The sequence below is a fragment of the Seriola dumerili genome, unplaced genomic scaffold (assembly GCF_002260705.1).
Source record: "Seriola dumerili isolate Sdu_G_001 unplaced genomic scaffold, Sdu_1.0 BDQW01000017.1, whole genome shotgun sequence".
Lineage (NCBI taxonomy): Eukaryota > Metazoa > Chordata > Actinopteri > Carangiformes > Carangidae > Seriola > Seriola dumerili.
The window spans coordinates 8864959-8885982 of record NW_019174272.1 but is presented as its reverse complement, the minus strand read 5'-3'; the positions used below and the strand labels follow the sequence as shown (position 1 = coordinate 8885982).

Sequence of the window (21024 nt, the reverse complement as noted above, 5' to 3'; positions counted from 1 at the left end):
TTTCGGTCTCAACATGCCACGCCTGATTTAAATCATTTCACCAAAACGTTTATTATATCAAAGCTTTTATTTTGAATTAATTAATTAACCGGAAATGTGAGTATTCCCGTGTACAGAATGTGAGCTTGGTGGTTCGTCTAGTGCCGTAAACCGACCAATCACAGTGAACTTCAGAGCCCTGCTGGAAGTGCACTCGTTTTATATATTTTAAGTGCCCGGGTGGGCGGGATTCAGGACAACGAGGAGAAAATAAATCTTCGCACCCGCTGTAGAGGCTTATGAAACGACTGGAGACACAAATCGAGGTCACTCTATTTGAGCACTTCCTTTTAGTTGTCAACAGCGAGTGTAAAGGGACAGTGAATCCAGATAGCCGACACCACACAGCCGTAAACAGTGTAGGAGTCAGCCGTTAAACGACTAGCCGAACAAATATTATTCGCAGTCTAGTGTGGCGCAAATAGCTAAGTTTAGGTAGGTAAAGTTTGCTTGGTTTGTCTCTCTGTCATCTTTCCGTTATTGACTGTAACAATGCTAACGTTAGCTGATTACTGATAAGGTTACCAAGTTATGCTGAAACTAGTTTGCTGTTAGAGGTAGATCTAGCCATTTATGTTAAAATGTTACTTAACCACTGTATGGTATGCAAGGCAGGACTTGTATGTTCGCAGCCACATACATAACAGACAGTGGCTATGCTGTTTGGCTAGCAACTATTAATAGCTTGACACAATGCTACTCACTTGTTTAACGCAGTGTTTTTAGACCGATAACTTGTTAACTGTTTAATAAGAAGCTATATGATTCCGGCTTGGCAGTATCAGATGATTACCGTACCCTACCTACATCATTGAATGATATTGTGATCAATGGCGGAGCCTCTGATCTTCTGTTACTTATTTTCTACCTTTGCACTCATAGTTGACATTTGTCATTCTGAACATGTTCACAGGGGTAAACACAGCATGCAATCTGGATGGTCCATTTGTTTGTCCTATACCCAAGTACACTGTGTAAGTATTCTGATGATTGCATCCCAAAGATATGGATCATTCCCAAGTCGTTTTCTTCATGATATATGCTCTATGAAATCAGACAGTGAGGAACACCTTTAGCTGCTGTTATCTCTATCTGTATAATATTGCACAATTTGAACCATATGTCTTAATCTTTACAATCATCATACTGCCATGTACCACACTTCCATACACCAACACTAAACACAGGTGCTTACTCATTTATTTTTCTGTTTACTTCTTTTTGTCAGATGTGACTAAGATTTGAAGGCAGATGCGGACTGAGTGAAAACCCAGTCATCAATCTCCCACTACATCCATGTGTATAATTTTCTTCAAGTTTGACCCCCGGCCTGCATCCAAAAATGCCTACAGGTAGAGCAAATAACCTTCTCATTACATATTGACACTAATTGTACTATACACATGTTCAGCCATGCAGTAGAAGACTTGCAAAGAAAAATATAATGTCACAACATAGATCATGCTCCAGAAAGATAATGCTCAGAGAACGTATCTCAATTTCATTCAAACTTGTGACAGAGGTAATGGCTTTTCGGAATTACTCCACCAAAACTTGGCACTACAAAAATATAACCAAAAATCTTAATGTCTTTAATCAACCCCTTTTCGTGTACAAAGGTCAGAGAGCACAGTAACACACATAACTGCACACCTGGGATATGTTGCCGAGATATGTGGCCAAGATATGTTGCTTATGAGCACTTTGATAGAGCAGTTGATATATGGCATTCTAAAATACAGTTCATTCGCTCTGCTAACCTCATGAATCTGAAGTCAAGCAGCAAGTGGAGAAACAACAAGATTAGGGTCAAATATCATATGCTCCTGTTCACTTTTGAATTCAGTAGAGTATGATTGTGCTAACCTTTAAAATCCTGAAGTACCCACTGTTCAGTCCATCTTGATAAACAATGTTGTGAGGCTATTTTTTAAACATACCTGATATGTCAAGTTGGATTTGTTTTCTTTTTGATACTGCTAGAGAAAAAACACAGTGCTGGGTCTGAATATTTCACTCAGAGTCTGCATCATATACCTTCAATGAACATGCAGCTAATATCCAGCTACAGAACATTCAGATACCATATATATATATATATATATATATATATATAAAATATAAAATGTGTATATAAGGGAAAAAAGCAGTAAGGTTGATAAATTAAGTTGCTGCTGTCATACTGTGATGATGCAGCAATGTTCCCTATTTCATCTTGTTCCAGGATGATCTAGTCTGACACTTAGAGCTTTTAGCAGAGGTGCAAACACATACAAACAGCAGCATAGTTACAAAGGTGTTAAGGGAAAATAATTTCTTTTCTGTAGTTGTATCATCCGTTTTATAGATGTGTATATATATTTATAAGCTTTTATCTACTTTTAAAGTAATGATGTGCTTTCGCCTTTGACAGTGTCATAGGTGTCTATGAAATAACATAAATAGCTATTCAAGACTTCACCAGTCATGTCTTGCACATAATGTTCTTAGCACTGGCAGCATTACAATAATTGCAGAAAACAAACTTTTTTTTTATCTCAAATGTTGCTTTTTAAACTGCTGGATGAATCTTTCTGTTATCTCCATGTGGACTACCCAGCAGTAAATGCTAACTTCTTTCAGTGGGCAGCATAGACCAGTGCAGTACAAGCAGTTAAAGTGAGATGCAGTGTGTTGTGAAGTCCAGCTTATTATAATCCCCCCAGAGCTTGAGAGTGAGCTCTCTACCTGGCCATAGTCCATCTCTGTCCTTCCCGCTGGGAGTCTGACCCCGCCTAAGGAGATCACATCAGAGGTGTGTTATGAGCACTGACTCAGACCTAAACCTGGGGAAAGGTGAAACGTACTGTGCCTTAATGCGGTTACATCAGTGCTATATATAGACTACTAGTTGCGGAAGTAGTTTTCTTATATTTATGGTGATGTATAAATCAAAAGAAATGTGCAGGATACTAAACTGGACTGAAGGCAAGTTTAAACTTTCATTATGTACAATTATTACACTCCCACAGCACAAAATGACAGGAATATATCTGTAGGGGTTAAATGGGTTCATGTTCAGCACAAATGACTCTATGATTACCCACATGCTGAGATTTCTGCATTTCACTTTCTAGCATGCATGTTTTTTTTTTTGTTTGTTTTTTTTTAATTTATTTCAACATTTTCATCTGTGTAGAATGAGAGCCATGCTGTAATCAACCAACCAGCATTGTAATATGATTTGACTAGTAATTGCAGCACCTCTTTGAGGCTAATCAGTGTCACTTAGCGGTCCCGAGAGTCTGCTATGTTCATTGCACCCAACAAGATGAAAGTGATGGACGAAACAAACACCATTATGACAGTTTCATACAGCTTTTGCAGTGGTAGATGAAACTGTTTATCACTATAGGAGTAAGATGTCACTTGTGGCAATCTACCAATTAAATTATGATATATTTGGTATGCAAGTCGACATTTTGGCCCAACACTTGCTCAAGAGGAAGGTCATGGAGTGTCAAAAATATAAAAGATTGATCCTCTTGGGAGCATGAATGTGCTCAGCATACTCTCAAATAGATGCATGGCAAACTCTCAAATAGATTTTAATATTTTTAGTCAGGCTTGAACCATGGAGGGCAGTGGTCCTTCACTTTTGGCCAGACTGAACTTTCTCAACAGCTATTGGTTGGACTGCCATCAAATTTTGTTCAGATTCATTCACATTCATGTTCCCCAGAGGATGAGCCCTAATAATTTTGGTGAACCCATGACGTTCCCTGCAGCGATTAGTATTGGTCTGATGAAACACAGTATAGTAGTAACATTGTCATCAAAAACAGTTTCCTCTGGGGACAATGAATGGATACAGCTAATAACATAGAATTGTAGCTATTTTCCAATAAACCACGTCACAGAACAGCTGGTCGATCAAGAAATTTAACATGACATTAATGCAAGATGAAAGGTCATGGGTCATATAAATCTACAAGAAAACCTACTGAGGCTGCTGCCAAGTCTGCAAACCACTGTGTTTGTTGAATAAATAAAAACAGAGTTCAGCAGCTTTGATACCTCTCTGCTGCTTACCATCCCTTGTACATGATGCAGCTGGCTGACTGTCACTGTGATCTGAGCTGCTCACATGTGATTTTCCCCCGCAGGATCTGATAGCAGATGCTCTCTCTTGTGCAGCATCATTAGTGTTAGCTTTGTTTTCCAGAGCAGTGGTGGCCCACACAGTGCCATGGGAAAAGGCTTTCATTAGCCTTTGATGCACAGAGGTCGACCCCTATTAGGTCAGTTTGGTTTATCTGCTTGCTCTTACACAGGAACCACGCTCCCATCCTGAAAGATTAATAGGGGGACCATTGCCAAACTCAGAGGAAATGTACAGCTGTTGTGGAGGTCAATAAATTTCATTCGCCCCTTTTTCTGGCCTGTGGAGTTTGCCCAAAGGGTGTTTAAGTGCTTCTCTGCAGTGTTTAAATCTATATCTCAGTGACCTTTAACTCTAATTCTATAAATGTGCAACAATTAGTTATAGTGGCAACTTGTTATGCAATTCCTTTATACGGTTACACACCATAGACTACGTAAGTCCACAATACTCTGATGTTAATTTATGTTTACGAAATTCACATGGTGCAATAATGAGAGGTCATCTTTTCCTCTAAGCAAAGGGAAGATTTGTTTTTTCTGTTTCATAACTGCTGAATGGGAGATGAGCTGGATGAAGACTTGTGTGCATGTGTGTCGCTACGTGAATAGTGGGTAATAGATGCTGAGTGAGGATATAAAGCCACTAAGTGATGTTATGTTTCTTTGCTCCACAATTGACAATAGTGACCTGCTGGTAAAGGCATTTAGAAAGTTATAGCTAGCGTTGCAGGTCACAGGTCACAATGCAGTTTGTAGCTGTTTATGGTCATGAGTCTAATGGCATAATTACTCACTGACACGCTGAATAATAATGCAGGTCATAGTGTAGTGCAGTGCTTAACTGACAGGCAGCCTGTGTCAGACCGCAGAGTCACATTTCAAGGTGATTTTATTTTAAATCAGCTCACACTCTTGTTCAGGCTGTTCACTCTTGTTTGTAGCGGTAAATGTTTGTGTTGTAGTTTTGCTTTGGCAATAAAAACAGATTTAGAATTGGATAAACCACCTGCAGAGGTTACTGATGCGAGGCAGGCACAGCCAGCTTTGCAAAATGAGATGTAAATGAGATAATTTGCCTAAATGTGCCACAGATTTCTGCAAAAATTCAAATAGTTTTAACCCTCTACATCAAAAATTCCTTTCTTAAAATAAGTAGTTTCTAGGTTGGAAAATGATCTTTTTCCACACTGCTATACATATATATTCTGTATCACCTCATTCAAACTCTTCACTGAAGCTTTCTGATTTTTTTCTCCTAGTGAAATATTAAAGACTATTTTTTATGTCTGCACCTTTTGATCGGATGGAAGTATTCAAGATGTGGTGTACATCATTTTATGGACATTTTTTAAAATTCAGCCAGATGTACAGTATTAGGGGGAAAAAAGTCCAGTGGGTTTTGATACAGTGTTTGCCAACACAGCATGAGTTTAATGACTGTTAATGATTAGTCACTGGGGTTCAAGAAGTCTGAAAGGAAGGAAAGGAATTCAATAATCTTCAACACTGTGGAACATGATCATAGTAATTTAGAGTATATGTAAAACATTTTAAAAAAACATGAAAATAAAAAAAGCAATTGCACCAAGCTGCTGTGTTACACTGATACAGACAGTACTCTATAGTCGTTTGGATGAAGTTCTTTTTCCCTTTACTTCCTCTGTGTTAAAATTAGTTGTCTGTAAGTGTTATATTGGCTTGTCCTTTGGCCATCTTATTCTTTTTGATCCTCTTTCCTTTGGTCATCATCAAAAGGACACCCTCCGCCTTCTGACCTTTCTTATCCTCTGCATCCTGCTCAGTTAAATTTAAAATAAAATACTCTCTTTGAAGGCTCCTGGACACATCTGCTGCCTTTATTAAGGTGGAAAGCCTACAACATGGTGTGCAGAAAACTGAGTCAATGGCAAACAATCCAGCAACTCATTTGTACAACGATGACCTGTGTAAATCATGGGCAAGAAAAAAGGCCTTCTGTTAGCATGTTATAGAAAGAATGAATGATTACGCTGCATTTAGAAGTGACACTCAAGTACTTATCTAACAACAGAGAGCACAGTAGCTTATATTCTTAGATTGTTGACCATTTGGAAGGTCTGCAAGGGTCACAGATAAAGCAAAGACACAACAGTTTTTTCTTAAGAGCTGCATGGTATAAACATATGATCAAATGCCAACTGACAGAGAAGAAAGGATATGGGCTATCATGTGTTCAAGATGATGAATGAGCTGCTGATGATGGATCTCCTGCTCAGGCCACTGATGGCCCTCTGTAACACCTCAGTGCTTCACGTCAAGAGCAAATGAACAAGACTCACAGCATGAACAAAAATAACAAAACAATTCCTCCAACCGCTCTTTTCCGTCTCCTCAGGCTAATTTTGGCTGCAAACAGAGATGAGTTCTACAACAGGCCATCCAAAGCTGCAGACTTCTGGGGCACTAACAGTGAGATCCTCAGCGGTAAGTCACATTTGAGTCCACCTCACGACCACAAGTTAATAGTGAAGCAAAGAGCACTGAATGAATAACTTCTTTCTTTGTCCTAACAAGAAATAATGAGTAAACATAAAGCAAGTTAGACCTGTTAGTTGTGTTTTGAAATGTAGGCCTTTGCCTCTGTTTACCTTTAATTAACCAGTTAAGTCTCATTATAGTTGGAAGGCACTTTTGCAAGGGAGAACTGGCCAAACAGTAAAAATTTGCAAATAACACAATACAAAATCAAGCAGCAGACAACATGTTTAATTGATGTAGAAGGATGTGTTAAATCTAGACAATTGGAACCTGTGTTAGACGTTAAAACTTTCTCTTTTAGCTCTGTGTGACTTTGTGAAAAAGCAGCAGTTATGGAGTTTTTAGTAGCATCCATATACAGTTTTATTCGAGGCTAAATGCCTTTCAATAATCAAGAAAAAATCTGTCTCCTTCACCTCAGAATCCAATACTCCTCTGCTCCGTCACAGGACATATCCCCCCGTGGTAAACTATATTTAATTGACTGATGTCCAATAGACATTATAGCCAAGCAGAGGAAATCAATCATCCTTTCTTTCTGCTGAAGGAGGAAACGCAGAGATAGCCTCGTTGTTCATCAGTCTCCTCTCCCCTCTGTAATAGAGGGGTCAGGACTCCAGTAGTGGGCCCTTAATTGATGGCTGCTTTTATGCGATGTGACAGGAATAAATGGCTCTGCCTTATCTGTGGGGCTGTGGGGGGGCAGAGGCAAGGCCCTGGAGGAGACATAGCATGACGAGAAGGGAAGTAAGCTATAGCTCCCAGTGGGATCGGACTAGCTTTCCACCCCCAGAGGAATAAGAGCGTTTGGCTGCCTTGGTCACTGTCAGTGTAAGTGGACCTGTCTTTATTGATCACCACGAAGGGCAGTAGACTTTACTGGGCCCCACCTTTTCTGTGTCAGACGAGGAAGAGGAATGTGGAAAGAAAACAACTGATTTATTGATGGATTGATTTAACTTCATAACCGTCAAAACTGTACATAATTGTACTCCAATCAATATATTAAAGGATATATTCCTCATACACTTGCTCTACTGCTTTAGTGACAGTTACAGTCCAGGAAGATTGTATCATTTGCTAAGCTCTGTATTTCATCAGATCTACTTCAAGTTCAGTGTGTTTTCTTACTGCCTTTTATATGTGGAGGAAGGGCATTTTGCTGCTCGCCCCACTGAGTTCTTAGCAGTGAAGTAGAAAATGGAGAATAAGATAACCTATGAGATTAAGGTCAATTTTCAGTTAAAGCTTTAACAGTTTTCTAGAAAGTTTCCTGCAAGAATTATGTAATTTGCCACTCATTGTTGGAGAAATAGGACTTTTTACAAAACATATGATAATTATTAATTATTGGTTTATTATTGGAAAACTTATTTTTCGTGTGTTTACTTGTATGCTTGCCTGTTGACAAGTTTCATATTTTTGTATGTACAGCTCAATGACTAAAAATGCTTCCAGTTCTTTATAGTTAACAAATCAGAAATCTACCAACTGTACACTATCTTGGTTTCCCTATAATAACTACCAAATTACCCGGTTCTTTCCAGGAAACATCATGAAAATTACTCTTTGTACTTCTTAGGGTAGACTGACCTATCGGTACACAGTTAATGTTAGCATTAACAGCTGTTTACTTTCCAGTCTAGAAGAGTTCAGCATCAAACTTTATTCCTTTATTCGCCAAGAGCTGTCTCCAGTGGTGGAAAGTAACGCCAATGTTAACTCTTTGTCTCTGTGGCGTTTTCTGCTAACCAGCTAGCCCCGACCCATCCTGTCACTTTCTGATAGTGACTCACTGTAGCCTCCGATATGCCCTGAGGGCATAGCACTACTCGGAGGGCGTATTATAACCTCTGGTAAACGCAGCAATGGCTGAAGCTCAACAATCGCCACCACCCACTCCCAGGAAGAAACCACGTTCAGTGGTAGAGGAAACTTACAAATAGCTGCTTTAAACCAATCAGGGAAATCTGCAAAAACATGGAAAATTACATTACTAAAGCGATACTGCCAGAGTGTTGCATTTTCTCAGAAGAGTAAAGGAAACATTTATTAATCCCACACAGTGAAGTTCAGGTCTTCTTCATTTGATATATTGTGACAGTTATTTTCATCAATATAACGGCTTGCTGAATGGCTACTAACAGTGTACAATGTGTGTTACCTCAAGATGAAGTCTGCGCTTGATAAACATTCTGCTACTTTTGTTGTTAAACAGGCCTGGACCTGGAGTATGGTAAGGAAGGAGGATCATGGCTGGGGATCAGCAAGAGGGGCAAGCTGGCTGCAATCACCAACTACATGGAAGGACGTCCCAACCCTGATGCACAAGGAAGAGGTGAGGCAGCCATGACACGAATCACAACTATAGTCACTGCTAAGAAGCCTACTGTTAACTCATACATCTCAAGTGTCCTCAGTCTCTTACACTTCAGTTCTATGCTTTAACTGCTTCTAATACATTAGGTCTACTCATGCAATTTCTTTAAACATCATCTAAAAGCAATATTGCATTTTGTGCTACACCTTGAAGGGTCTCATGACATTGTTTTTGCCGCAAGTTTCATACATCTGTCTTGTATTTATTATTAACAATGAGGCAGGTTTATCGAGTGCATAATTTAAGAACCATTCCGTCTTGCTGTTGGCGTTCTGCAGGATTTCTAGTGTCTAACTATCTTATGGACAAAGATCTGGACAGTTACTCCTACCTGAAGAAAGTGTCTACAGAAGGCCACCTGTACAACGGCTTCAACCTCATCACAGCGGAGTTCAAGTGAGTGAAAGGTCTGGTGAAATCTATTTGACTGTCTGGTCCGTCCACAGAGAAAGCTGATATGTTAACATTGTGAGAATCGTTGCACCAAGTTTTGGTTGTAAAAACTGACACTTGTCTTCCAGTAAGCAGCCATACCTTCAACGTGACACATTTCACAAGCAATCTGAAATTTATTCCAGAGACTTAGGAAAAATAGGTAATATGTCTACCTAAGTTCTTTATTGTACTGTGTGGGTGTCACCAGGTGACTTCTGATGGTTGACACACCAGAGACATTGGCAGATTCCTGCACACTATAGGATTTTAACTCAAAGAGTTTTAAACTTGTGGAGAGTAGGTTGTAACTCTGTTCCTCTGGCCTTGTCTTACCTTGGAATGAAACCACAAAGGCAGCGTGTTCATCTCTGGAGTGCAAAGCAGACAGAGCCGAAAAGAAATCTCAGATGTTGGGCTGTGAAAGAGCCAGCATTAAAGTTCTAAAGAAACACCTGTTCATGTTTCAGGGTTTCAGACAAAGAAATCTAGACAGCATTAAAAATAATGAGTTCTTTTTTCTTTTCTTTTTTTTCCTTTGTCAGCCTCACCGGCCTAATTTGACTAAATTTGGTGACCTGGTAAAAAAAGAGAAAAATCAAAGTGGGATCAGTGCATTCTGAGATAGCTGTCATGGTGGAGACCCCTGCAGACAACTGGCATGGAAACAGGTCTCAGTTTCTGCCAGGGAGAGGTTGGCGGTTCAGCTCCAGCACATATCCCTGCTGGGGGAGACAAAAAATCAGGGTTTACACAGTGGAGTTTGGTGTCATGATCTGTGTATTCTGTTAACATGGCCTCAAGCAGGATCTCCTCTCAAAAGGGATTTATTTATGCTTGTACATCCCTTCTCCTACAGGTTTAGCACTGCTGAGGTTACAAAGATACACTGGCTTTATATAACCACTATAAATAAAGGAATTTCTGTCTGTATTTCAATTTTCTCAACAACCACTCACCTGATCGACTTGAAACTTCGCAGGCGTATTGCTCAGGACCTAAGGAAGTGCAGTGCTGAATTTGAAGTTGTTTGGATGATGCTCTCAAGAAAGCTGCAAGCTGAATTAACACAGGCCAAGCAATCAGCCCCTACCAACAGGCACTGCTCTAGTTATTTTTAAAAACTATGATGGTAGCTAATCATTGCTGCCTACCTCCAGTATGATGGTTATGATGTAATTTATTGAAACAATGTGTCCTTGATTTCAGACAGAGGTTTTGTTTCTAGCTGTTGACATAGCTCCAAGTAATGAGTTGGTTGAAAACTTCATCTGCAGTTGACTTTTCAATATTTCCAGCTGACTTGTTATAAAAATGATTAACCTGTAAAAAGGTCTTAAACAAGGACTTAATGACTAGGTACAAGAAATCATTCAAAAAGACTTATTTAGCTAAAGCATCGATGATACAAGCTGAGGCACTGTTCAGCATTGTTCTTGTATTGCAGCATAGAGCCAGTTTGTCCTACTGTAAGTATGAAAAGGAAATGGTTCAGATCAGACTGATATTTTATTCTAATGTGACACTGTTTGACAATGTATCTTAGACATTTGGAAAAGCACGACTGAGATTAGATTTATGTTTATGCTTTTCCAATGTTATGTTTTCACTTTAAATGTAAAAGAAAAGCCTTTTACTCTGAGGATTAACCAGTGTGTTCGGCAAACATAAAGCTATCTAAGGTAAAATGTTTGGCTGCGGTTGCTGAAGGAAAAAAACTTCCCCAAATCCAGTAAAAAGCAACACAGTGTCATTAATATTATCCCTAACTCTGATACAGAAGTAGTGGCATCCATAACATAACCCCACAAAGTACTGTAATATAAAATGGTCCTTGGCTTTTGTTTTTGAAAGTCTAAAAGAGACACCACCCTCCAAAATCTTTACATGCGCAGTATTGCTCTTAGTAGTTCTCTATGCACATGCACACACCAAAGCTGGTTAGGCCTGCTGTGCAGAGCTATGCTTGCTAAGCCATAATTGGACAGTTGCTGTTTGATGAAGGAATTTAAGGAAAGTCCCAAGTTTGTAGTCTCTGCACAAAATAGCTAGTTGCAGCTTCAATCCAGAAGTATCATTTTTATTTCAGCCTTTGGAAGCCCTTTGAATTCTTCTTTCACATTGGACTGAACAGATAACAGCAGCTAGATGGCTAAGCTGTCACTTTTTTTTAACTAATAAATAACAACAACTTCCTCAGTTGATTTCTTGCATTAAGACAATTATTTTCTGTATTACAAGTTTCCTGAAATTTTATATACAGTGTATATGCAAATGAGGTATATGGGTATCTCTTTTTATTGCTCCATAAATCTGTAAATACTCCAGAACCATAAAAAATCAATTTATACCATGTTTTTAGGAATAAAATGTTGTATAAATGAGGCTATTAATAATATATAAATAACCCTGTGTAAAAACCTTGAGAATATAGATTATTATAGGAATAAAACTGGAAAGTTGGTTGGTTTATGTAAGTGCAACTGAAGCAGAGATTTCTGGCTCAGACTATGAGAAAAAAAGCTAGTTTGAGAAAACAGCCTGTGTATTGTAAAATGTCAAGATTTCACAATTTTCACTTTCACAACTTGTTACTGATACAAAGGGTGTGACCAGTTTGGATCCAATAACATTGTGCAGGAGAGTGAGAGCTTTACAATAATACTTTACAATGATAACGATACAGACTGAAACATGTTATGGATGCAAAATAGCCCAAAATCTCAAAATTGACCAGTGTATGAAATAAACAATGTTTTTATCTGTCGTGTTTCACCTTAATGAGAGAATAAGGTGCCACCCCACGCTCATGAGACACCAACAAAGTGAAAGACGCCCTGTGTTTTTTGTTGCGATGATGATAACTGTTTATGATTTCCCCTCAACTACCCATCTGAGAGCCACGTCCACTGCAGATAGAGATAACACAGTAATAGAAAGCCAGCCTACATCTATTGAATAAACTTCGTCATTACAAGCCCATTCATTTACACTGTGGTGTGCCCAGCAGGTTAGAGGAAATAAGGCGTCTAGTTTCTTTCCAGATCAATAACTACATCTGGTGGATAGAGGATATCTCATTCATCTGTAAGTAGAGACGTGATTTATGATGTGGTGCTGGTGTGAGACGATATGTATCATCATTTTTTTAGCATAACCTGTCTTCACTCATTTTGTAGAGAGCCTGTGATTACCCTCATTGAGATGCTTATGAGAGAAAGGGTGTACACTTAATACACACCCCAGACGCATTAACAGATTTCACTCAGGCCAGGATTTCTGGGTTGCCTGTCTTTTAATTGTGATACTTGTTAATCTAGTATTGCCTTGATTAGCAGTCCACAACCATGTTGAGTGGTGTGCAAGTGATTTGGTCAGTGGCAGCCATGCATTTCCAAAACATCACGCTGAGCCTTCCCCCAGTGGAGCTAATACCATATATATTTAAATTTTGATCTCAGATATTCTCAGCTTGATGCTCTCATGGCTCCATATCCAACATTTCATCTGACTTTTCTATAGCGTTGGTTTTTGATCCCACTTTATGTCACTCTAGCTTTAAAGTCAGTGCCCAGAGATTATCCATTTTAATGAATATTTCCTCTGATGTTGCTTGCAAAGAAATGCTACCCTTAATGCATTTTCAGTCAAGCAGAGTGTGGCTATTTTATAAAAACAACTTAAGAAAGTGGTTCAATCTTATGGCCTCAAACCATGTGTTGTAATTCTTGGCAGAAACTTGTTGGAGCTGAAAAAGAAAAACAGTGGCGCAGCAGATACGCACATTCCACAGTATCGGGGTGGATGAACTCCGAACATTTTAAAAAGGAACTATTACTGTTAGAAATAGTATTTTTTCCAGGTGCTTGTAAGGTTACTTATGAGAAAACACATTCAGTTTCTGTGGAATAAAACATGATTTTCTACTGAATAGAATTGTCAGTAGATGCTCACAGTAAATAGCCTCAAATATAGCCTTCATTATTCATTGAGTGAATCCAGATGTCCAAAAGTCGCCACAAAAAATTAAAATAATGTTGATTCTGGCTCTGTAGTTTTTAACATGGGGTCATAGGTTTTTATCAGACAGGAGATCTGAATCCCACTACATTTTTCCCTTCATTTATCCTGCTATGAAAGGCTGTCTGATCTTATGCAGGCTAATTTTGCAAGACTCTAGGTCAGGTGAGATAAGATTTCAGTATAAAGTTATAAAAGAACATTAGTCTTCTATTTATCAAGTCGGAGGTCACCTTTTTGGCCACATAAAGTAGCTGATGTTGAAATGGTATGTCAGTATTATTTATAATGATGAAATCATTTTACCATATATCTCCACATAATGAGACAGGAGTGTACAGCCATGCTAGTAGTTGGGCTTTATGTGAACATGCTCACCGTGACAATGCTAACATGCTGATGTTAAGTACAGTATGTTCAGCATTGTAGTTTAGCATGTTAGCATGCTAATATTAGCTGATAAGGACTAAACAAAAAGTTCAGCTGAGGCTGATGGGAATGTCATTAGGTTTTCAAGTATTTAATCATCATCCACAGCATTGGGGAAATTGAAATTTTGACCTCATAATGGTGTTATATGAAACCTCAGTGGATCACTAAGGTTATTACAGTTCAGCCTATGGGTAATGTTAATCTGTGCCAAATTTCATGGTAATCTATCCAATAGTTTTTGAGATATTTCGGTCTGGATCACACAGTGGACCAACTCACAGACCAACATTAGCATCCGTGGAGGCAGTTTTCCTGCTGGCATGGAGAAAAATGATTAAAAACGGACAAGTCAAGTCTGTTTTTTTCATTCCATGCTTTTAGTGTCTGCATCTGTGGGTGTACATGCACAGATGTGTGTGATTGGATATGAGAGTACATGTTGTCATTACCCAGGAGCCCCTACCAACATGCCAATCTCCATTCTGTGCTGATAATGTTGAAAGCTCGTCCAACCATCTCTAGGCAACTACACCACAGCTGGCGATGGGGAAACTGCTCCGCAGCCTCAGTACAGAGGACTCTTCATTAGAACATCTCCCAGCCAGCATACTGATTACGTCTCTGACAGACATCTGAAAAAGCCTGTTTTTCGACTCTTCCCTCCTCGTTCTCTCTCTGTCCATTTGCCGTGACCTCCTGCTGTTCCTTCATCTCAGCCCAAATCAAGCCACAGCACACCTGATAGGACTCTCAATACTGTAGCCAGTTTCAGAAGGCAGAAATAGAGCTATCTCTCCACAAATCCTCCACCTGCTACACCATGGTCAATTTTGTGCACATTACAGGAAAAGCGTATATATGTACGTGGGTAGACACCAGGTCTTTTGGGTATTGTTGTGTTCAGGTCACAGTGCCTGGTCACAGTATCAAAATAGTCTTTCAGACATTGTTTGCCCACGGCCGAACTGACAACAGGTAGGGGCTTTACAGACACTCACATTTCCTTTCAGGTTACAGTGCCACCTGGTTCCCATTGAGCAGCTACTGTGTACATGCGAGTATGAGGGGTGACTTCTATCAGCCAAGTCAACACTGGCTAGTACTGCTGTGTTCATAGTAACCATAGGAACACAGAAAAAGTAGTTGTTTATTCAGACTGTTCAGCTGGGTTTGTGGACGACTTGGCAACAATATTAAGGTCTTTGATTTGTTGTTGTCAGAGGGATAGTGTAATGTCAACCTACAGCTTTCAGGATTCTCTCGCAGCTGCTTGGACACATATTGTCCGGCCTTTAGAAATCACTCTGCCCCAGGAAATTTACACAAGACACAGAAGCTCTTGCGCAAACAGTTAAGAATGACCTCTGCACAGGGGCAGGGGGTTTTAGGCAAGCATGTTTATCTCTCGTCATCTGAAGGGTATGAAGGTGAGAGTGTGTGTGAAGTTTGCTCATGTCAGTCTGTGTCATCATATTATTCCCCTTAGTCCTTGGTAGTTTGCAGAGGTTAAAAAGAAATGATAATGTCCCAGAGGAAAGCATGGAACGAATTATGAAAGATGCACACAATAATAAACTGACAAATCAGAGGAGATCAGATGATTTTAAATGAATGTGAACAATCTGAAATGCAAGCATATTAACCATCACGTCACAGCTTCTCTACATCATTCTGTCTATGAGTTCAGTTGACCTAGCAGATACTGATCCTCACTGCTTCTGTTAACATTTGGTGCTGGAAAAGAAGGACAATCGTGTCATTGTCTGAGCCACAGTGAGGTCCAGCTTTGATAATCAAATAAATAAAAGACACTAGAATCTTTGTTTATAAAACGTGGTCCATATTTCTTGTGCATCATAATTCAAACCAAATACATACGATATATATAAACATCACCAGGGCTGCAATTGAGGATTATTTTCACTATTGGTTAATCTACCTAATATTTTCCCAATTAATCAAGCAATTGTTTGGTCTATAAAACACTAGAAAATGGTAAAAATTAAATTCCAATCATAATCATTTCAGACCAATGAGATGTCGTCAAATGGCTGTCCAACCAACAGTTTAAACCCCAAAGATAATCTATGTATAGTGACATAAAGCAGAGAAAAGCAGCAAATCTTTACTCTGCTAAGAAATGTGGTAAAGCTGTTAGGTGGTTAACATTCTTTCGATCAGCAACTTGATTAATTGACTACTTGTTTTAGCCGTGAACATCACATATAAAATCTTTGTAAATGGGTTGTATGGCAAACGTTTTCTACTTGTGGTGATAAATGGTAAGGACCAGCGGCGTAGCTCCCTTGCCTAATTTGTATTTTCGCTTTTACAACTATCCAATAAATTTTGTTGCAGAGCAACAGGCCCAGCAGCATATTCTGTTCCTGTCTTGCCAGCTCTTGACTGGGAAACTTTCCAAGTTAGATGTTGAAGCAGTGTTGCACCACATTTCAGATTGACTGATGCGACTGGTATGGCTGTCATAAAATTGACATCAAAAAATTCATTCCCCTACTGGTTCAAAGGATTTGGTCATAATTTATTATTCACTCTCCTGTACCAAAGCCGTCACAGATGCCCTTGATGTCAGACTGATTTTTCAGGCTGAATAAATTCCCTCTAACTGAGGACTTTGCAAAGAGATCTAACACCGTAACTAAATGGTTTTGTGGTAGTCAAAGGTGTTTGCATCGCTAATTTATATTTTGATGCCTTAATGTTACCCAGTTGTTCCTTTAGGATAAGATTTAAATGCTGTAAATTACTATGGTGTTTGGTATTTTCCCATTTGAATTGCACGTACAAGTGAAACAGCCTTCTTAATTCCTTTTTTCCGGGACCGCAAAGAAAATTAGTCATTAAAGAATACTGCATGGTGCACTGTTGATATTCTCCATCACCCTGAGCACCCATTTTACATTATTCCCTCAGAAGGGCTCCTTTGAACATCATCTTTGCTGTGTTTGCATTTATTTCAACAGTGTAGACACATTATGACTCTTACCACTGCCTTCATAATTAGACATAAACAAGTTTAATCATCACTAAATGCAATCCCTAATTTTTCTATCTTACTGTGTCCCATGTAGAGCCAAACAAGACATTGTGTGTTACTATGGAAACAGAGGCAGCCCTGAGCCCATCCGTCTAAAACCAGGTCTGTGTTTTTAACATGGTTGCTGTAGAAACCGTTCATTTCACATTAACCTCTCCTCTCTGCCCATGGCCCGTTCATATGAGCCTGACATTTCCATGTTGATGTTGCAAGGTCACTAACAGAGCTCACTAGTGTATGTATTTGTCTGCATTTTTCATGTGCTCCTCAGCAGGAATCTATGGCTTGAGTAATTCTCTGCTGGACACTCCATGGAAGAAACTGCTGCAAGGCAAGCGCCACTTCACCAGCGTTGTCAACGACCAGTCCCTGTCCTGTGATGGACTGGTGCAAGAGCTGCTCAATGTCCTCAATAATGAAGAGCTGTGAGTGATGAACTCCCACCTACCCATTCCCTTGCTAAAGATTCACACACTGTTATAACACGTCATTTTAAGTTGTATTTATGTATAAATAATTTTAGTTTTAGAATTATTTTTTTGTTTGATTTAGGGACTTTATGATGACACGTTGAGGGTATTTACATGTACATTCACTAGTGATGTATAGTGTAGTTTGCTGACAGTGAACATGTATCAAACAGTTTTAAGGGAATACTTAATAAAGTAATTCTCTTTCATGCTGAGTGTTAGAGGAAAGGATTGATAGTACTCTCATGTATTTACGATAAATATCAAGCTACCACCAGCTTAGTTAGCTCAGTTTAGCTTAGCTTAACTGGACTTGAAAAACACCCAGCTTTGCTCTGTCTGAAGGAAATAAAAAGATCTGCTTACCAGCACCTATAAAGCTCACTAATCTACACATTATGTCTTGTTTATTTAATCTGTACAAAAACAAGTTGTGATTTTATGGGTTCTTATGTGCCTGACGATTTTTTGGCTAGGTTAGACTTTTGTATAAAATCTGTCTGATCACTGATAGTTTTGTGGCATTATGGCCTCTCCTTGAACTCTGTTGCAAAGCTGTGTTTAGTCCTGACAGCAACATAACATATCTCAACAGGAGAATGCTGAGTAAAGTGTTTTTCATAACTGATAGGAATGATGGCCAGAACTGTAGCCCAGGCTATAGAAAGGAATTCTCTCTTGTGCAACTAAAAGTGCAGAATTTGAAATATCAAACATCAAATTTTTGACGAGAGAGTATAAAGTGGACTTGACCTAAACATTAATAGGTAAACCCAGCATGTCTTGCCACCCCAGTGAAACGTCTAGACAAAGTCTGTTGGCTAATTGAATCCGTAATCCTCTGCAAAGCAGTACAATGATACTGGGAGCTGGTCGAGCGCAGACAATGGAGAGTGATCAAATCTGAAAAAGGGGCTCGTTGCATACCAAAAAAACTGAACTGTGGACCGGCTTAAAATGAACTGATATTTACTTAAGCATTTTCTGCAAGTTGACAAGCAAGCAACGAATTTTGTGTCTACCTCATCAAGTTCGCTTGTGAACTCGCTGTTGTGTATATATATATTTTTTATTTATCCAGACTCGACAATGATGCGGCTTATTTTTGGCAGGAAATATTTTCAGTGAGATGTGAGTTAAGAGAAAGTTTCCAAACAACTGTGTTCTTTTAGGTTTGAGACACAGGGACTGAAATAAATGTGCAGTACATCTGTATCAATGCACATTATGGATCGCTCATGAATGGAATGTGTTGACTTAAATATGCTGCATGCACAGTATGGAAGAGAATGGGCAACTGACTCTTCCTAAAGAGGTGTATTGTGTGTTTGTTTAACAGGAACGCACCTGATCCAGCTCAGGAGAGCCAGGGTGATGGTTACAGTAAGCCCATGATCCAGGCTCTGTCAGCGGTGTGTGTTCGCTCACCTCATTATGGCACAAGGTCAGTGTCTTCCACCCACACAAAAATCTCTATCTGTTATCTCCCCCTGTTTCTCTCCACCTGAGCTAACTGACAGGACTGTGTTAGACTGCAGGATCATAGACAGCAGAGAACTGTTGGTACATAAAAATCCCCAGTGTAATCAATCCTCCACAGCGAGGAAATGAAAGGGGATTGTCTGCACTGTGATGCCACGGTGGATTAGTGGATACAGAGACTGTCCTGTAGCCAAAAGGTCAGAGGGTCAGTCTTTGTCAGAGCCATCAAAGTGTCATTTTGCAGGGCACTGTCTGCTCCTGGCTGCTCATTCTTGATAAGGGTGTTTGGCTAAATACCTCAAATGTGAAAATTTGACTGTTAAATGATCCTTCAGTAGTTGTCCTCCTTTGTTAATCCTCCCACATCCCTGTGTTCTTCGATTTATTTTTCAAGCATTTTCAGTCATTAATGTTAGACTGTGTTTGTTTGCTTGTATCCCCTTGTGCCCTTGCCCATTTAGGACCAATACAATAATCTTGATAGACGCAGAAGGGAACGTGACCTTCACAGAGCGCACCATGCTCAACTGTGACACAAGCAAATGGAGCACCAGTTCTTTCCAGTTCAAGCTGCAGGGGTGAGGGACATGATGGAAGAAACCCACTTTGTGCCTTTCTGCATCACCTTTCCTTCTGTCACCCCGAGTCCCCCGCCTCCAGCTGCACTTCACCATAGCAGCTATGTGAACATGAAGAATCATCTGCACTTTTTCTTCAGCTAGTCAGCACTAGCTGCCTCATTAACTTCGGTGATATGTATTTCTTATTCTCGATTTAAGTTAAAATGCATCTTTTGAAACTACTGTACTAATTTAAAACATTGCCAAAGAACATATAATTTTGTAGAGGAAAATACATCACAAAACAGCAGTGTTGGGTTGCTTGAAAAAGTCTAATCCCTTACAGATTGCAGGTAACCTGCTTTGAACTGCGATCAGTACTGTTGTTCACAAGATTATTTTAATTTATTCTTCTTGTTGGTGTCAGATTTTTACCTTTAAATCCATGATATTGAGTGAATATACACTTTATGCACATTTTCCAAAATGCAATTTGAAATCACATTCTTCAGCTATAACAAATGAAAGAACAAACATATTTTAATGTAAAAATGTTGCATATTATTTTCCATTTTACACACTGAGAATTCATTGGGTCACCAATATTTTTCTAGAGAATGTGTAATCTGATGTAAGATCACAGCAACTGTCAAATATTACTGTCACAGGTAATTTGTCATTCCCCATCCCTGCACAACTGTAGTCTCAGTGTTAGTCACAGCAGCCATTTCAGTATTGAATGCAAATAGTTTCAGGCACTGGATCTCTGACTGCTTCCATGGTAGAATAATGCATTTCAAAGCTGCTTGACAATAAAAACAATTTATCCAAACACTCACTTTTGCCTTACTATATAATGATTGTTGACAATACACAAACACACTTTGAGGAACCCAGTTTTTTTAATAACCAGACATATTCAAGCGCCTGTCAGGTGCCAGAACAGCCAGCTCTTCCTTTTACTGGAGTGGGGTCCAAAAATACTGTCACTTTATGAAGCTTTTAAAGTGCTATGTTGCCATCCAAGTCTGCATAAGGTATAATAGCCCACATCAGACTTTATTCTCTACAAAAAAATGTACTGATCTTTTTCACTTATTTTGGCATATCATAGTAGGAGATGAAAGTGCAAATAAAATACCTTCGAGCCACTTCAGTTTGTGGATTCTTGTTGATGTTCTTTATAACACCTGTACTTTTTCCTACTTTCATAAGTATAGATGTTTGCTGAGAAAATGATCTGTGGAAAAAACAAATATGGAAAATATCACCACATTAATTTTAATCTAAAGAGATTTAAAATTGCAGCTCTTGCACTAAATTAGAGCTACATGTTATGTTAATCAGACACATGATTTATGTTTAAAATCTCCCCAGTTACCTAACTTTTACCCTAATTATCCTAACGTTATGCATTAGAAAATAAATCAAGGAAGTAGGAGGACGAAACCACCTCCACTATCCCTGCTCTTTTAGAGGAAAGAACTGAAG

At 39.1% G+C, this 21024-nt stretch overlaps 1 protein-coding gene across 2 annotated transcripts; it reads left to right on the top strand.

Moving 5' to 3' along the window:
- Positions 1 to 311: 311 nt before the first annotated feature.
- On the top strand, positions 312 to 20371 carry tango2 (transport and golgi organization 2 homolog). 2 transcript variants are annotated; one of them, XM_022758526.1, is made up of 10 exons: positions 312 to 474; positions 953 to 1013; positions 1268 to 1391; positions 6557 to 6645; positions 8918 to 9037; positions 9358 to 9475; positions 17056 to 17123; positions 17296 to 17446; positions 18831 to 18935; positions 19435 to 20371. In XM_022758526.1, the coding sequence occupies exons 3-10, from the start codon at positions 1336 to 1338 to the stop codon at positions 19553 to 19555; spliced, it is 828 nt and encodes a 275-aa protein (XP_022614247.1). In that variant the 5' UTR covers positions 312 to 474; positions 953 to 1013; positions 1268 to 1335; the 3' UTR covers positions 19556 to 20371. The 2 variants fall into 2 exon arrangements, with proteins under 2 accessions (XP_022614247.1, XP_022614238.1); XM_022758517.1 differs by having other exon boundaries at positions 17293 to 17446.
- Positions 20372 to 21024: the final 653 nt, after the last annotated feature.

What these genes read in the sequence shown, in the direction of transcription:
- tango2 (XM_022758517.1), top strand. Translation starts at nt 1,336, where the DNA reads ATGTGTATAATTTTCTTCAAGTTTGACCCCCGGCCTGCATCCAAAAAT. An exon ending in TAACAGTGAGATCCTCAGCG is followed by an intron (nt 6,646 to 8,917) that starts GTAAGTCACATT and finishes GTTGTTAAACAG; the next exon opens with GCCTGGACCTGGAGTATGGT. An exon ending in CCCTGATGCACAAGGAAGAG is followed by an intron (nt 9,038 to 9,357) that starts GTGAGGCAGCCA and finishes GGCGTTCTGCAG; the next exon opens with GATTTCTAGTGTCTAACTAT.